The following is an 18,883-nucleotide window of genomic DNA, read 5'->3' on the forward strand; positions in this document are numbered from 1 at the left end:
TGGGCTAAGGAGTGTAAATTGTCTGTTTTCATTGCTCATGTGAAGTGCTGAGTACTTGTATATGCCATACTGACTCACATCAGCTGTTCAATAATGCAACAACTACAAATAATGTTTATAGTTTTAATACACTTTGAGATCTACAAGTGCTATAAATTATATGATTTTTATAATGTCATATACAGCAGTGTGGTAAGTTTTCTTACTTTAGAGAAATAAATATATAAAGTTTTATTATATCATAAAATTGTACAGTTGAGCGCTGTCAGGATATTGGTGGGGAAAACAAGTTAGGTTTTCAGATTTGCAAGAGCACCTTATTTCAAAATTGTAAGAAGCACTTAAATTATTTGTATTGTTCTGATCAGAGACTAACAGCACTAGCTAGAGATAGGTCTTGTGTGGGCAGGGACTGTACACGCTGTCCCAAACCCAGAGCACATGACACTAACTGCATCCTGTGCTCCCAGTTCTAGAACTTTAACATCCTGGCATGGTGATGTGGAATGGGTCTGAGAATCAGACTCTGTAGTAGCACATGGTACTTTTTGAGGAAGGTAAATATTAGTATTTCTGTTTTATATATGAGGTAGTTGAGACAGAGAACCTGTATCTGCATTAGACCTATTGTTAAAATTTCCCACTGTTACTACCACCAATTTGGCTCTTCCTGGTAACAATAATAAGAGGAACATTAGGCAGGCTATTAGTAGTTTAATCAGCCATGTTGTCTAACCTGCTTACAGCAACAAAGTGGTTAAAATTCTGGCACTCTGATACAGAACTCCTACTGCTGGTAGGACCAGTTGTTTTCCTTAAAGTTTCTTAATTCAGAGTAAAGAAGGCCAGAGTAAGTGATTTACCAGAGATATCACAGTCAATAGTAGCAGAACTGGGAATAGAAATTTGAGAGTTCCTTACCTTGTATAGACTGAGCTTAATGATGACCTAGTTTTGAACCACAAATTGCTGTGCTGGATTCCCTTTGCTGTGTCTTTCTGTGCACAAATTATTCTGTGTCATTTTTCTACCTAACCTCTTTCTTTTTGTTTGCAATGTAATTTCTATCAACTTCTATCCTGAAAAGACTAAGGTTTCAATCCTGTATTCTCTCTTTTTTTTTTCTTTCTTTTTTTTTTTTTTAAACAGTCTATGTGGATTGAGAGAACATCATTTGTTACAGCTTACAAACTTCCTGGAATTCTGCGTTGGTTTGAGGTTGTCTCCATGTCACAAGTGAGTATTTACATGCTAAGTATCCTGATAAACAAATTAATTCATATAAATGTAGTGTAGCAGTTCTAACACAGACTGATTTTCAGATTAAATGGTTCAATTATTTATCTATTTTTATTTTCTAAATCTACTCGCAAGACTACTACTCTGTACATTTTAGGTTTTTTTGTCAAATCCCTGCAAGCTACATGGAAACTATTTAAAAACCTCATAATAGAATCTCAAACTATATGTATACCCCAAATAAAAAAAATGCCACCATGGCTAAACAGCAGAGTGAAAGAGGCAGTTAGAGGCAAAAAGGCAATCTTTAAAAACTGGCAGTCAAACTCTATAGAGGAAAAACAGAAAGAAGCATAAACTCTGGCAAGTCAAATGCAAAAGTATAATTAGGCAGGTCAAAAAAGAATTTTCAGAGCAACTAACAAAAGACAAAAAAACTAACAGCAAAAAAAAAAAAAATTAAGTGCATCAGAAGTAGGAAGCCTGCCAACAATCAGAGGCCACTATGGGTACATCTACATGGGATTAAAAGACCTGCAGCATGGCTGTGGCTGGCCCGGGCAGCTGACTCAAGCTGCCACGGCTTGAGCTTTGGGGCTCATTTGGGCCCAGGCTGGAGACTGAGTTCTCACAACATCCCAGAGCTCTGGCTCCAGCCCAAGTCTGAACAGATACATAGCAATTTTTCAGCACTGAAGCTCTAGCCCCACTGGCCTGAGACAGCTGACCCAGGCCAGCTGCAGGTTTTTCATCCCTGTGTAGACAAACCCTGGATGATCAAGGTGCTAAAGGATCACTCAAGGAAGATGGAGCTGTTGCACAGAAGCTAAATGAATTATTTGTATTGGTCTTTTCTGCAGCCGATGTGAGGAAGATTCGCACACCTGAGCCATTCTTTTAAGGTGACAAATCTAGGGTGACAGATTGAGATGTCAATAGAGGTAGTTTTGGAATAAATAGATAAATTAAACATTAATAAGTTACTAGGACCAGATGGTATTCACCCAAGGAATCTGAAGCAACTCAGTTATGAAATTGCAGAATTAACAATTCTGGTATGTAACTTATCACTTAAATCAGTGGCTGTCCCAGATGACTGCAGGATACCTAATGTAATGCTGATTTTTTTAAAAAGGCTTTAGAGGAAATTCTGGCAATTACAATGTGATAAGCCTAATTTCAGTACCAGACAAACTGGTTGAAACTGTAGTAAAGAACAGCATTATCAGACACATAGATGAACACGATATGTTGGGGAAGAGTCAACATAACTTTTGTAAAGGGAAATCATGCCTCACCAATCTTTTAGAACTCTTTGACTGGAGTCAACAAGTGTGTGGACAAAGGTGATTCAGTAGATATAGTGTTCATGGATTTTCAGAAAGCCTTTGACAAGGTCCCTCACCAAAGGCTCTTCAGCAAAGTAAGCAGTCCTGGGATAAGAGGGAAGATCCTCTTGAGGATCAGTCACTGGTTAAAAGATAGGAAACAAATGGCAGGAATAAATAGGATACTGGGCTACATGGATTCTCTATGTCCATTATTATGTTCTTATATTGCTGGGGTAAGTGGTTGTTAGTTTTTTACCAGTTTCTGGTAAAATATTGACCAATATTTGTGGAGTGCAAAAGTTGTCTCTTTCACCAACAGAAGATGGTCTAATAAAAAAAATATTACCTCATCCACCTTGTGTGTGTCATGGAAAACATAACATTTTGACATTTTATTGACAATGAGTGAAACATCTATGTAAAAGTTAGAAGATAACCATATATCTTGCCTGACAATTTTTCTACCAGATTTTGACAGAATCTCTACTTTAGTGTAAATCATGGAATATTAGGGTTGGAAGAGACTTCAGGAGGTCATCTAGTCCAATCCCCTGCTCAGAGCAGGACCAACATCAACTAAATCATCCCAGCCAGGGCTTTGTCAAGCCGGGCCTTAAAACCTCTAAGGATAGAGATTCCACAATCTCCCTAGGCAGGGCTGGCTCCAGGCACCAGCACAGCAAGCAGGTGCTTGGGGCAGCCAAGGGGAAGGGGTGGCAATTTGGCATCACGGCCCTCGGTCCCTCTCGGAGGAACGGACCTGCCACCGAAGGGCTGCTGAAAAAGAAAGCAGCATGGTGAAGCTGCTGCCAAAGTGCCGCCGATCACGGCTTTTTTCTTTTCCCCCAGCGTGGGGTGGCAAAAACCCTGGAGCCAGCCCTGTCCCTAGGTAACCCATTCCAGTGCTTCACCACCCTGCTAGTGTTTCCTAATATCCAGCCTAGACCTCCAGCACTGCAACTTGAAACCATTGCTTCTTGTTCTGCCATCTACTATCACTGAGAACAGCCTAGCTCCATCCTCTTTGGAACTCCCTTTTAGGTAGTTGAAGGCTGCTATCAAATCCCCCCGACTCTTCTCTTCTGCAGGCTAAATAATCCCCAGTTCCCTCAGATTCTCCTCGTAAGTCATGTGCCCCAGCCCCCTCATCATTTTTGTTGCCCTCCGCTGGACTCTCTCCAATTTGTCCACATCCCTTCTATAGTGGGGGGACCAAAACTGGATACGGTACTCCAGGTGTGGCCTCACCAGTGCCGAATAGAGGGGAATAATCACTTTCCTCGATCTGCTGGCAATGCTCCTACTAATGCAGCCCAATATGCCATTGGCCTTCTTGGCAATGAGGGCTGACTCGTTCTGGAACAGCCTTCCAACGGAATAGTGGAGGCAAAAGACATATCAAGACTAAGCTTGATACATTTATGGAGGGGATGGTATGATGGGATAGCCTAATTTTGGCAATTAATTGATCTTTATTAGGAGGTAAATATGCCCAATGGGATGTTAGATTGGGTGGGATTTGAGTTACTACAGAGAATTCTTTCCTGGGTGCTAGCGGGTGACTCTTGCCCAGATGCTCAGGGTTTAACTGGTCGCCACATTTGGGACTGGGAAGGAATTTTCCTCCAGGGAAGATTGGTAGAGGCCCTGAAGGTTTTTCATCTTCCTTTTGGCCCAGTTCCCCAGTTTGTCTAGGGCTAGGTCATTCTGGATCCTATCCCTACCCTCCAGCATATCTACCGCTCCCCCAGCTTAGTGTCATCTGCGAACTTGCTAAGGGTGCAATTCATCCCATCATCCAGATCATTAATAAAGATGTTGAACAAAACCAACCACTGGGGTACTCCGCTTGATACCAGCTGCCAACTAGACATCGAGCTGTTGATCACCACCCATTGAGCCCGACAATCTAGCCAGCTTTCTATCCATCTTATAGTCCATTCATCCAATCCATACTACTTTAACTTGCTGGCAAGATACTGTGGGAAACCATATCAAAGGCTATGCTAAAGTCAATATATATCACATCCACCACTTTCACCATATCCACAGAACCAGTTAGCTCATCATAAAAGGCAATCAGGTTGGTCAAGCATGACTTGCCCTTGGTGAATCCACGTTGACTGTTCTGATCACCTTCCTCTCCTCCAAGTGCTTCAAAATGGATTCCTTGAGGACCTGCTCCATGATTTTGCCAGGGACTGACGTGAGGCTGACTGGTCTATATTCCCTGGGATCTCTTTCTTCCCTTTTTTAAAATATGGGCACTATATTTGCCTTTTTCCAATCATCCGGGACCTCCCTCGATCGCCACAAATTCAATACATTGAAATGACGGACAGCTCAGTCCTGCTGTGGTTAAAGATTACAACTCATATGATAAGGTACTGTCCTGAGACTCCATGACAAAAGGATAAATAGTCTTAAAAAATTACATTCAAGTGGTCATGGGCAAGCTTCTTGGCTTTTGGAGCGAGGGCTTATCTACACAGACACACGGTCTGTAGCAAGCCAGACTGTAAATCTACAGCACACTAGCTTTCCACACACTAACTGGCTTTTTGGACTCTGCACAAATAGTTCTGTAGTGTTAGCACGAGGTAGCAGGCTCCTTCAGATTTGCACCCTGGCTTGCTGCACATAAAGTGTCTGTATATTCAGGCTCTAAGATATTGTTGGTATATGATGGGCCAAAGAAGTGCTGGGAATTGCTAGGACAAAAATGATTTGAGATTCTTTCAGTTTTACTGATTCTGACCTTCCTTGTTTTGAGGAGTTTGTCAGTATTATTTGTACTTTATTTCAGTTTTTACCTGCTGTAATTGCACAAAAGTAGTTCTCAACATCATATTTATTACAATCCCCTTGAATTGACACTGGTGATCTGAGATCATCTCAAGGAAATCGCTGTGGTGGTGACTTATAAAATGTGATGATAGTATCCCCTTTGGTAATATGGAAATTATAAGTTCTCAGAGGTATCCCTCTGTTTTTCTCATAGAATGCACAAAAGAATTTGGACAATTTTAAAAATTATTGTTCAGCTATCCCTCATGTTTTTGCCTTTACTGTACAAGTGGTCACTTCTTTTCTTCCGGAGCCACCTCTATCAAAAAATAAGAAAAGAATAGAAGGAACAGTAGGCACCTCTTACTCAACAGATTCCTTGTCTTCTCGTTGCTTGCACTAAACCAGTATGGGAAATTGGGAATTAGTTCAGTGTAGCACAGAGAACTCCGCCAATCCCCACAAAATGAATACATGAGCAATAGTCAGGCTGAGGCTCAGGAGCCGCAAGTGGCTCTTTAATGTGGCTCCTGTGGCTATTTGCAGCACATGGTATTAACCCACTGTGTGATTTAATTATTAACCAATCTAAGTCATTAACTATTCAGGATGCTTTTACTATGTTATTAACCAATTGTAAGAATACTTGCTCAGTCATTTTGCTGTGAGAATAATATATATAAAATAGTAAATGAAATAATGAATTCACACGACTGTGGCTCTTTTAGGTGATGCTGATCACTAATTTGGCTCCCAAGCATCACTGGAATACACACGTCTATGCACTAAAAGAGGCAGGACCGTTAGGAAATATCTGACATGAAGCCTGAAAAAGCACTTGGTTGGGAAGAGAGTTGCCCCTCTTCCTAACCTGCTGCCTTAACAGTTTTTTTTTTAATTTGATCCATTAAAAATCCCATTGACCATAAAACTGGACATCACTTCAGATCCAGGATCTCAGATGTTCTGCTAAAAGAAATCTGGCCTATGAAGGATATAAGAGCTTGATTCAAGGGAAAGGAACATCAGTCCATCCCACAGAAGACCTGCTCAACCAAATGGAAGCCCTGATTAATACTGCCAGCTGCACAGAAATGGAATGGGAAGTTTTTATTGCTGCTTCAGATCCATATTAGGACTATCACAGCAAGTTAAAATCTTTACATCTTGAGTGTTCTATAAATTTTATGACGTACAACTCAGATGGTTATTAACAGTCAGGAATTGGAATTCCATTGTTTAGCCAAGTATAGCTTTTATAGCCTAAAAGAACACAGGAGATTTAATACTTAGAAAACCTATAGACCTCAAAGTTTGGCCAGCTTCATTGGAAACTTTTAGCTGGGGCTCAACTCTAGACAGACCCCATCATTTTTCAGCAGTGCAAAGGAATGGTTATTTATTTTGAGATGGAAACATACAGAAAACTTAGTGATTTTGTTTGAGTTGAAGCCCTGTGAACCATAATACTTTGACTAAAACAATTTAAATTTAAATGGCTGAAATTCACAGAACTCTGAATGTACATTTCAGAGTATTATATTTAAATATTATATACTCTATATAGGCCAATTATAACTATTATCTGGTTTCCTCCTTATATGTCACATTCATCAACATATTAGGCTTATATTGTAAAATCCCCACAAAGGTTTTGCCTTCAGGAAAAACTGCATTTTAAAAATATTTCCTTGGCAACTTATATTTATAACCAAGTATAGAGATGTGAGTATGAGACTGTCAAATTAAGTTTCATTCTTAAAAGAAAAATTTTCTTATGTATGTTAATAGCAATACCCTAAATTATTGCAAAGAAAAATAAAATCTAATTTCCTTTACCATTTATAGAGGACTTTTTTTTTTGGCATGTCATTTATTTTTGAGAATAAAAATAAGGTCATTAGTTTCTGTTTCTTGTTTTTATGCATAAACTGCAGTATTAACATACCTCCCAGTATTTCATGTGGCTAGAGCAGGACACAGCACCACTCAGGTTTGGCCTGTCTGCCCCTCCGTAGATGGAATGGAGAAGCTGATAGGCCAGACTTGAGTGGCACTGTGACCCCGTGCTCCAGGTTGCAATGCCACTCAGTTTGGGGATCTTCTCAAATGGAGGGCCTGGGGCAAACAAATTGCTCCTTCCCCTGGGCAGACTTGAATGTGGGAAATTTTCACTTCAACGGGCACAGGGGGTTCTGGGGTTGAACATGGGACAGTGCCATGAAAACTAGGACTGTTGGGAGATCTTATGTTAGCGGTTCAAACCTGTATCTAATTAATTTTTCCCTAAAATTATTTCTATTCAGAGCTTTTACAAAAAAGCAAATACGTTATATTTTGTCCCATATTACCTGACTCTAATCTCCATTTTCCTCCTGTTCCAGACCCACATTGCTCAGGTCCTGTCTGCTACCTATTCTCCTCTTTAATGCTCCTGTGGTCTGCTCCACACCAGTCCATCTTTTTTTTAACAATCCCTCCTGTCCTCGGCACAGCCTCCCTTTCTTCCTCATATCCTTTATCAAAACTCCCTTGTTAGCTTTCCGTCAGTATCATCTATTCAGATGCCACATGGTCCTGAACCCCATCATTGTTTAACAACCTAAACAGCACTGAACAAAACCATAGAAATGACCTGAGGTCTGTGAACACTGATGCTTTCCCCAAGAGCAGTGTTGCTTTTCTCTTTCTTTTCTATGGTCTCTTCTCCTTCCCCTTCCTCTTGTCATTTCCCATTACATCATTTGTCTACTGGAGACTTGAAGCTTCTTGGGGCGGGGACCTTCTCTTTTATCTGTCTGAAGTGTCACATATGCCTATGCCATTAAACATGCAACACCACTCTCTTGAAATTTTAAGGCTTAAATCAACATTAAGTTAACTAAGGGCTTGTCTACATAGTACAGCAATGAGCACTAGAAGGATGTGAATTCTAAAGCACACTGCTGTGTTGCATATTAATTAGCCCTTGTAGACCCTTCTGATGTGCGCTAAAAATTACCTAATGTGCATTACCTTAGTACTGTTGAGAAATTTAGCATTTATCTAACAATCTGATCTCACTGAGACAGTACTACACTAATGCACACTGGGGAGCTTTTAGTCCACACCAACATGGATTACACAGCCCTGCTAGCATGCCAAAATGTTTGGTACACTTAAGAATTTACATCCCTCTAGTGTGCTTAGCTACACCATGTAGACAAACCCGAAGAAGCAACTATTTAATTTGCAACTGTTACATTACATCTAAATCACCAGCAGGAGAATACTGTGGGGGCTGGACAGAGACCCAAGAGGTTCCTAAACTGGGATTTGTCTTAAGCATTAGCCCTTTGTTGCCCATATACTTAAGGTTAAATAGCTATTTATACTGCTAGTGTTACTTTCTATATAACCAACAAGTGGCTAAAGGAGCAAAGCATATCTTGGTGGAGTTTTACTGCCATGATAACAGATAACCCCATCTACATTCTGATCTTACATTGGAGCATAGTGCTGTACCAGATTTAGAAGGGGAACATGGTACTGTGTGATCACCTATTTCCCTCCCTTCTTCTCAGGCAACATGACTATGAGTCAGGGGCGGCTCTAGGCATTTCGCTGCCCCAAGCATGCCAGGCAGGCTGCGTTCGGTGGCTTGCCTGCGGAAGGTCCGCTGGTCCCGCAGCTTCGGTGGACCTCCCGCAGCCGTCCACCGAAGCCGTGGGACCAGCGGACCTCCCGCAGGCAAGCCGCCAAAGGCACCCTGCTTGCCACCCCCGCAGTGCCGGCAGAGCGCCCCCTGCGGCTTGTCGCCCCGAGCACGCGCCTGGCGTGCTGGGGCCTGGAGCCGCCCCTGCTATGAGTGCATCTCTGCACCTCCTGTCCCACTTTGAGCATTGGCACAATGTCCATCTTTTTATGATGGTAGCCCGCTCTCCCACACACACTGCAACAAGAGAGAGAACAGACATGCTGCTGGCGATAAATAAGATATAGAAAAAAAATCAGCTTTTCTCTTACTCTTCCCTGTTTTGACAGAACCCAATTCACTGCCACATGAATGCAGACAACGAAAGATCTTGTTATGAGAGACCTGATGCTGTTACATTAGTTCTAGCACAGACATCAAACCCATTATGTTTTTTATCTAAGAAATGAAAATGACCAAGGAGTGGGGAAGTGTCAACAGATGTTAGAGAAATTCATCATCTGTGATACAATAAGATGTTTGTGTTACTCCCTTGAATATTTCATTCCTCAGTGCTGGAAGCCTGCATTTCAAAAAAAAACCATGTCCTGCTAGCGCAAGAAATCACTAACGAGTTCTACATTTTTTTCCCTTTTTTTGTATTTTCTTTTCCCTTGTTCTTGATTACAAAGGACAACTGCATGAAAGCAACATCTTGGTTTCCTAGGAGTTTATTTGCTCCTGCTGCTATTCTTCACCTGAAGTCATACTCTTCTGTTTCTGACATTTCATTTGGTTACTTTGCTATTGATTATAATTTCAGAGGCATATACAAGGGGATTATGAATTCAGAGGTGGAATATGCAACAGTAGTGGAAGTATTCTTTAAAAACCCTAATCCTGTTTTTTATTCAGATGTCCTGAGGAGAGGATTGCATAAAAATACACAAAAGATATAGAAGAAGGTTTGCTTTTTCAATTATTTTTTCTCTGCTGTGATGGATCAGTTCTTCACTCCCCTTCACCTCTCCTCTACACACACATACATATTATTACAACTGTTCACTTTGAAAAATATTTGCACTTCCTCAGTGCTCTCAGAACAAGAATAGAAAGCACAGGAGATATTACACAATGGATCTGTATCTGTACAGCATTCTTGAGAGCTGGCTGAAAAGCACACCTGAGCCCTATGTGGTGTCATTTAACCCAATTGGACACTGGTTTAGCAGGAAGGCTGGGAAGTTTTAGGAGTCAGCATGAGTGGTTACAATTTTTGTTTTGTTTTTTACATTTCATTAGACAAAGATGATGCCTCTGCCCTAGGGATGGATTAATTTATTGTATCTACCTGGTATGAAAGTCCCAGTGTACGATTCCGGAAAATCCAGTCCTGTAGAGGCCAACCTACTCTTTTCCAGACTTTCTACCCAGATTTATCAAGTTACTGAGACTCCATGCTCCTGGTCATTTTCATGACTGGGCAGAGTATTTCTCAGGCAAGATGGGTACTTAAACTGGAAGGCACACCCTGAAGCTTTCATGATAGGTATTAAAAATGCACCATCAGCGTGGTCAAGCTTTTCTCTTCTTTGCTTCAAGATTAGAGCTTTTCCTTATATTAATCAGGGTTGTGGCACTGTTCATATGGATTGACCTCAGATTCTGCTCGAACCTCTGAGGTTGGTGACTTAGTGCTAAGTTATTTTCTCATGAACTAGTGGAAAATTATACATTTTGCTCATGAATAGCAGCAATCATGAATAGCAAATGCAGTTGGTGAGCAATCCACAAACCAACATTCGTTCATTCCTCAACAAAGGTACCATGCAACAAACAAGTAAAAATCAAACTCTTTTTGTGAACAAGTAGTGAACAGAAACTAGGGTTTAATTTGTTGAACGAATTGTTGCCCATGGTTAGTTTTCCAGAGGCATATATGAATATTCACCAAAAAGAGGGGGTGGAAGCTTTCACTGAGCAGATGATTTTCTCTGGGCTTGTTACTGTATCAATGAAAACCAAGAAAAAATTAAATCAAATAGACACATTAAACAATCCTCCTCTTATTTCATAGGCAATCATTAGTCCACTGGAGAATGCCATTGAGACAATGTCCATGACAAATGAGAAAATTTTGATGATGATTAACCAGTACCAGAGTGATGAAAATCTTCCCATTAACCCTCTCTCCATGCTTCTGAATGGAATTGTTGATCCAGCCGTCATGGGAGGCTTTGCTAAATATGAAAAGGTAATGATTTTAATAGCTTTAAGACCAACTTCACAGATTTTTCTATTCTCAGTAATGATAATAGCTCTGTTTCTGCTTGTTTAGTGATTGTCAAAAACTGCGGTGCGAGATAGTAGGATGGGGGCAAAGAAAGGCTGAACCTCATTAATTTGAAGATCCTCAGAATCTGGTCGTGTCTGACTTAGTCTCCTTTAAAAGTTGACTGTAACATGGATGTAGGACTGATGCTCAAAATTAATTGCAGGCATGGGGGTTTCCGTGTAAGTGTGATATAGGAGGATATGATTACACATGTTCTAATGAAATAGCCTTCCATGCCTCAACTGGTTTGGTCTGGGGTAAATCATCGCAAGTTCTTCTTCTAGCAGACTCAGAGTCATCAAATCTCTTACCTTGTTAACTGCATTTTCCAGTAACTGCAGCCTTCACAAGGCAGTTTTTATTGTAAAGAAATGTATTCTGTTAGAACAACAGGGTACATGGAGACGCAGCTCCTTAAGGAACTCAGTTATTGAAGACAATAATTCCAAGACAGCCTCATAACAAAATTTTTAGAAGGGATATTAAATCTCATCCTTCAAGGCTTAAGACAATCTCTATTAAAGATAACAGTGAAACTTAATTGTCACATATCTGTGGCACTCTTGCACCTTCATGTGAACATCTAGTGCTGGCTTCTATCAGGCCATCTAGTCCAGTATCCGGTCTCTATCTTCATAAATTCCCGAGCAATGCAAATCTCTTCGTCCAAACCTATAAATGTCCTGGAAGATCTCTAAATCATTTAAAAAAGGCATTCATCTGCATTATATTCACCAAACCTGCAGTGAGGCAATCTGTCATAACACAGCTGCATGTTTACTTACTATCTTTACTTTGGGCTGAGAAAAAGGTGCCTGGGATACATGATGGGGGTGGGAGTAGCTCCCTCTGAACAGACCAAAAGGGATTTTACAGCTAAATGACTGGCTGGCTGTCCATCAAAGGGAGCTATTCCCCCCACCCCCCAATGTATCACAGGTGCCGTGAGTAATGGCTAAACTTATGAATTGCATTGGTATTGGTCTGCATCCTATAGCGGCAGGTGGAAAAATTTAACTGTTATCCAACTGATCATCCAGAAGGTACCATTATGTTAGCTAAACAACAAAAAAAAGGTACCATTTATTCATGGATAAATTATGGTGCTCCAAATACTTGGTATCCCTAACTGAAGTAAGTATTAGTTAAAAAACTTGAAAACAAGAGGTTGGCTTTTCAAGATTGTGGTCCTGAGCTCAAATGTGTTAAATGGACACTGAAAATATTTAAACAAATAAAAATTCCCTTTGATCCTCAATTGGTTTACTAACAAAGCATCACCACAAGGAGCTGCTCTAGACGAAACTGGATGTCTTATCATTCAACTAGAGATAGAGTTCTATAGTGATCAGTGACTCACACTGGAGAAAACATTGATTCCTTTTTGTGTTAAGAAGGACTGAATGATTTCTATGCCCCTCGCAGGCTTTCTTCACCGATGAGTATGCCAAAGACCATCTAGAGGATCAAGAAAAGCTGAACCGACTCAAAGACCTGATTGCTTGGCAGGTAATGCCATGCTGGCAACAATTTTCTGAGGTTTACTTGGCTATTCCTTTTTTCCATTTATCAGTTTTCTTTCCATTGGGAGAGTGTAATGTGACTTAAATGGTTCTGTCATTTTTATTTGTATGTTTCCTTCTCCTGCTTTTTGAAAAGGAAAAAAAATCAACATTATAGCTAGAAACTAACAGATTGTCTTCATGCTACGTTACCAAAGATTTTTACAATGGGTTCCTAGTAAAGTGTTCCCTTTACCCTGTGATAAATTTCCTGTCCTGGGGACATGTGAGATTGCAGAGAGGAGGTATGAGAAGTATTAATTTGAACCTATTCAGGCAAAAATGCTCTCTCAAACACAAAAGGAAGCTTACACCACTTGGCAAATGTTAACATATATAACTGGAAATCTGCTTTACTGACACTTATTGAGATTCTGGATCAAATTACACAGCCAAGATCTGTTATCTTCTGAAATGGAGTAGTGCAGATAAAACTTTGTAGGGGATCTAGAGATAGCCTCCTCTTTATTTTTTAAATAACTGCCATTTTTGTGAGGTTTGATCCATTCCAGATTGAATACATTTTCTCCTGCAGAGGACTTTTTAATTTTGAGGAGGGACTGGTTAGCAGTGTCTGGAGAAGGGTGGGTGAAACACCACAAGACTCTGAGAAATCTCCTGACAACCTCCCTACAGTTTGAGGGCAGAGCTTTAACAATAGGCCACAAGGATACCCCCTCCAGCATATTTCTGGAATTGTTTGCATAAAATTCACACAAAAGGAGCTACCCTTGTTGCTACTGGATAAGATCTTAAACTCTAGCAGACATCCCTGGAGTCAAAACTGAAAGTGCAAGAAGACCATAGGGGGCTTCACAAGTTGATGAGAGAAGGGGAGCCTATAAATATTAGAAAACACTTCACTTTCATTTTTAGCTTTCCTCACTCATTTTAAACATTCATTGTTTGTCATACTTTTTTTGGAGTCAAAAACTTCAATGGAATTTTTTGTTGCTTAGGGGCCATGCAGTATATACCCCATATCATGTGCATGATTGCTGCTGTACATCCTTATGCAACACTCAGCGCCACAAACAGCATAGAGGAGTGGTAGTCAATACTTTATAAGGTTGATCTCTCTAGAGAAAAGAGAAAATATTCTACCCGCGCCAGCTACATTCTGGCTATTTCTTTCTTATTTTTAAAGTGTGCTTTGATAAGCTACCCAACCTGCAGCTTCCCCTTGTTCTCAAAGAATAAAACACATCTACTGTAGATGGTGTCACAAAAGCAACATCAGTTTTGATGAGATTCAAGGGAAAATAGCTCTCTTTATTGTCCTAAACTATTTGGTGCTACAAAGAGGAGGACAAAAACCCCATGACTTCAGAAAATATCAGAGCTATTTTTATGATCTTGTCAAAACAGTTAATGCCGCTACAAAACTGTATCTGGGACACAGAGTGACTGTGGGATAGAAAAGCTTCATTTTAAATTTCTCTGCCAATCTATAACCACCGTTATTTGTGAACACCTCCCCTCCCTGCTCTGAAATGTAAACAACATGAATGAAAGAGAAATATATTATATTTGCTATTAACAGAATAGGCATAAAATCATTACATTAGGTTCATGTGCAATATAAAAATATGCTAGTGATTCTTACATGTCTAACCCTACCACTGGGTTCCTTTTTTTCCCCTAATGTGGGTGGCTGGGAATATTATTCATTAGACAGGAATCCTCTCACCAGTAATGTGTGACTCTAGATTTCTTTTGATATGTCCTGTATATCCCTCTTTCTACTATAGAGCCTGCCATATATTTCCCATCACTGTATTATCAGAACAGCTCACGCGTGTTCATGAAATGTGATTCATAACACCCCTGTGAGGAAGGGAAGCATTATCTCCATTGGACCGATAAGGAGGCAGCAAGCCCTGACTATCAGTTCCTGTCTTCAACCACAAATGAAGCTTCCAAATAAGCTTCCTCCACTGCATCTTGTTGAATTTTAATTGCTCTGGCTTTTGGGCTTGCCATAACTGATGGTCACCAAATTTCACAGATTTGTCTCCTGGGTACACCACACCCTTATCTGCACAGCTTTCTTCTCCCTTATTGACAGTCTGAAACACTTAATGGATGCCCCAGATTGCACTAAAAAATTGCAGCTTTTGTGGTTTGTCTTGAATTTAATACAACGTTCTTAGGCCCCAGAACTGTAATTCAGACACTTCCCTGTTAGCACCCCAGGAGAGGATCAGCAGATTGTCCATAACAGAGGTACTTCTAAGAGGCAGGCTGAAAATGAATTTTCATAAAATATGAGATCAGTAAGGATATTTTTATATATGTTAATGCTATTTACAGGGTCATAACACAATACATGAAATCTGAAAATATAAGTGGATAATGCAAAAAACAATGCATTACTTAGAACTACCTATAAGGTTTTTGCTGCATTACCAAAAGATTATTTTCAATAGGATAATTAAAAGTATAGTGAATAAATCTCACAAATAGCCTTCTTAAAGAACTCAGGAGCAAGTAGGTGCCCTCACAGTTGAGGAGAAGAGCGGGCTTGTTTCACTGCATGGCTATATTTGTTTACTATTGTTTATACATAGGGCCCTACCAAATTCATGGTTCATTTTGGTCAATTTCACGGTAATGGGATTTTTTAAATAATAAATTTCATGATTTCAGCTATTTAAATCTGAAATTTCACGGTGTTGTAAATGTAGGGGTCCTGGCCCAAAAGGGAGTTGTGGGGAGGTCACGAGGTTATTGTAGGGCGGGTTGCGGTACTGCTACCTTTACTTGTACACTGCTCTTGGCGCTGGCACTGCCTTCAGAGCTGAGCAGCCGGAAAATGGCAACTGCTGGCCAGGAACCCAGCTCTGAAGGCAGAACCGCGCCCAGCAGCAGCACAGAAGTAAGGATGACATGGTATTGCCACCCTTACTTCTGCACTGCTGCTGTCGGGTGCTTCTTTCAGAACTAGGTACCTGGCCAAGAGCTGCCACTCTCCAGCCACCCAGCTCTGAAGGCAGCACAGAAGTAAGGGAGCAATACTGCAATCCCCTTAAAATAACCCTTCGATCTCTCCTGTAACTCCCTTTTGAGTCAGGATCCCTAATTCGAGAAATGCTAGTCTCCCCCATGAAATCTGTATGGTATAGGGTAAAAGCACAGAAAAGACCAGCTTTAATGGTCCATGATGCATTTTTCATGGTCATGAATTTGGTAAGGCTCTATTTATACAGTACCCAAAAGCGTGCCAGGCACTTTACAAAACAACTAGAGATGAGAGATACAGCCCCTACCCTGGAGATCGTATAGTCTAATGTAAGAGTGTAACAAAGGAAGTGGGGAGGCAGAGGAGAAGGATCACAGTAATAAGATGATGTTTGCTTCATTCTGAGGACATTTAGGTAATATATTTATGTATTTATTTTCTGGGGAAGTAACTTGCTATGTGTTGCAACACGGAATTTAAGGGATTTCCTGTGGGATTTAAATGAAGAGAGGATGTTGTCTTGGTGAACTGGGATAGAGAGGCCCCTTGTTAACCTGTTTATCTCTGAGAGAATGGCTGCCTGCACCTCTCTTCTTCTAACTGAACAGATAGACTTAAGATCCCCTGGCTTAAATCACTGGCAGTCCCAAAGACACAGAATGATGGGTTTCCAAGAGAAGTTAGAATTTGGAAACTAGGAGTGTGACAGCCATTTAGGTCAAATGGATCGATCTTTCTGCCTACACTCAGTCATCAAGAAATGGCAAGTGCCTTTGTTAGCAGATGGATTAGTATTTGAGATAACCAAATCTCCCTTTGACAAGTCATGTGAGTGCACAGAATTGAACTCTCAGTGCTGTTTCTGTGAGCAGAACCAGGGATTTTCTCAGATTCTTTAACAGGGTGTATCCAAATTTCAGAATATAGAAAAAAAAACAACCAAACAACCAAACAAAAAAAATCCTCTGTCACCATGAAGTAGCCCACTAGGGCAGCCTGCTCCAACAGTTTACCCACCAAGCTGGCTTTTCAGAAGCCCTCTCCAATTTGCAGCAAGCTGCCTATCTGCTTCTCCCAGTTCCTGGGGCTGACAAATCTATTAGAAGTCTCAGTAATGGTTTTGTAGTTGACTTGTCAGATTCTATAAATGGTGGGAGGGGGCTTAGCAGATCCAGTTTAATATTCTTGCTTTTTATTTTATCCAAGATACCTTTCCTTGGGGCTGGAATTAAGATTCATGAAAAAAGGGTTTCTGATAACCTTCGTCCTTTCCACGACCGTATGGAGGAGTGTTTCAAGCACTTAAAGATCAAAGTAGAAAAACAATATGGAGTCAGAGAATTGGTAAGGCTCTCTATTTATTTCTCTCCTCTCTGCTTCACTTTCCTTTTATTTAGTGTATGCCCTGTACTTTTCCTGCAATCAAAAGCGCCTACTGCATATTTGTTACTTAGGGTGGTCCTGTGATGTGAAGGCACCATGACCTGAATCTTACAGTCAGAACTCGAATTAGTATGCAAATTAGATACAATTAACTCAGCCCTAAACAGAGACTGGGAATGGTTGGGTCATTACACTGATTGAATCTATTTCCCTATGTTAAGTTCTCCTCACACCTTCTATGGGTCATCTTAATTATCACTTCCAAAGTTTTTTTTTTTTCTCCTGCTGATGATAGCTCATATCAATTGATTAGACTCTTCCTGTTGGTATGCATACTTCCACCTTTTCATGTTCTCTGTATGTATAAATATTTCCTGTCTGTGTGTTCCATTCTATGCATCCGAAGAAGTGAGCTGTAGCTCACAAAAGCTCATGCTGAAATATATTTGTTAATCTCTACGGAGCCAACAGTATTCCTGTTCTTTTCACAGTCAGAGTAGTTTATTAGTTCCCTGATGCACCAAACATCCCCCATTCTGAGATTTGGAATCCTTCCCTATCTCTGTTAAACTTGCATTTCTTTTTCACATTGTAAAGAAACAAGCCCTCTGACAACATGCCATGACACATTTTTTTCTCTTTCGAATATTTTTTAGTAGCTCTGATCCACACTTGTCCATAGATAGCTCCCTGCCCTTTTCTGATTCCAACCATGTGATTCTGCTTCTATTCCCAGATAACTCTGGGAGCAAAACAAGTCTAAATATCTGAACATTAGTTCAGTTGTTTGTTGGTGTTAGAAATTAGAGCCCTGTTGTTTGGGGATTGAAATTGTGCTGCTCCTGCTATATATTCATTTTTTACATGTTGATTCAATTGTTATACTGGAAAAAAACTTCTCCCGTACAGCCTGGGCATCATCCTATGGTATATTCCTGAATAATGTCAATTCCAGCCATTTATGTCAATACCTTTCTTATAATTCAGTCAACTGGTGGCAGACTCACAATGTGGAAAGAGATGTTACCCAATGTCCACAATCTAGCCAAATGTTGAGACCTTCAACAGCCTTTTGGATCAATTTTTGTAAAAGTAAAGAGCAACTTTGTATGATTTTTATTTGGCAAGAGCAAGAATATAACATACCGCTTTTGTGACTAACCCCCTCTCCTTCTCCGCACTAAGATTTCCTTTCCAAGCCTTCCATAGTTTGACAGAATCCCTGTGGCCAACACCAGGGATTGGCAATGTTTGGCATGCGGCCCACCAGGGTAAGTACCCTGGAGGGCCAGGCCGGTTTGTTTACCTGCCACGTCCGCAGGTTCAGCTGATTGTGGCTCCCACTGGCTGTGGTTCGCTGCTCCAGGCCAATGGGGGCGGCAGGAAGCAGCGGCCAGTACATCCCTTGGCCCGCGTCCCTTCCCACAGCCCCCATTGGCCTGGAGCAGCAAACCACGGCCAGTGGGAGCCATGAGCGGCCAAACTTGCGGACACGACAGGTAAACAAACCAAACCAGCCTGCCAGGGTGCTTACCCTGGCTGCCTGCCAAAGGTTGCCGATCCCTGGCTTACACAGTTATGACAGTTTTTGGGATGCCCAGCATGGAGAGT

General features: G+C 40.8%; 1 protein-coding gene across 1 annotated transcript in view; it reads left to right on the forward strand.

Moving 5' to 3' along the window:
- The window catches only part of DOCK2 (dedicator of cytokinesis 2), a 513,293-nt gene that overhangs the window by 480,027 nt on the left and 14,383 nt on the right, over positions 1-18,883 (forward strand). Inside the window, exons 44-47 of the mRNA XM_050962509.1 lie at positions 1,150-1,236; positions 11,108-11,284; positions 12,791-12,874; positions 17,096-17,233. Coding sequence (XP_050818466.1) covers positions 1,150-1,236; positions 11,108-11,284; positions 12,791-12,874; positions 17,096-17,233 — 486 coding nt within the window. The remainder of the gene's footprint in view (positions 1-1,149; positions 1,237-11,107; positions 11,285-12,790; positions 12,875-17,095; positions 17,234-18,883) is intronic.

This window comes from Gopherus flavomarginatus, chromosome 7 (assembly GCF_025201925.1).
Source record: "Gopherus flavomarginatus isolate rGopFla2 chromosome 7, rGopFla2.mat.asm, whole genome shotgun sequence".
NCBI lineage: Eukaryota > Metazoa > Chordata > Testudines > Testudinidae > Gopherus > Gopherus flavomarginatus.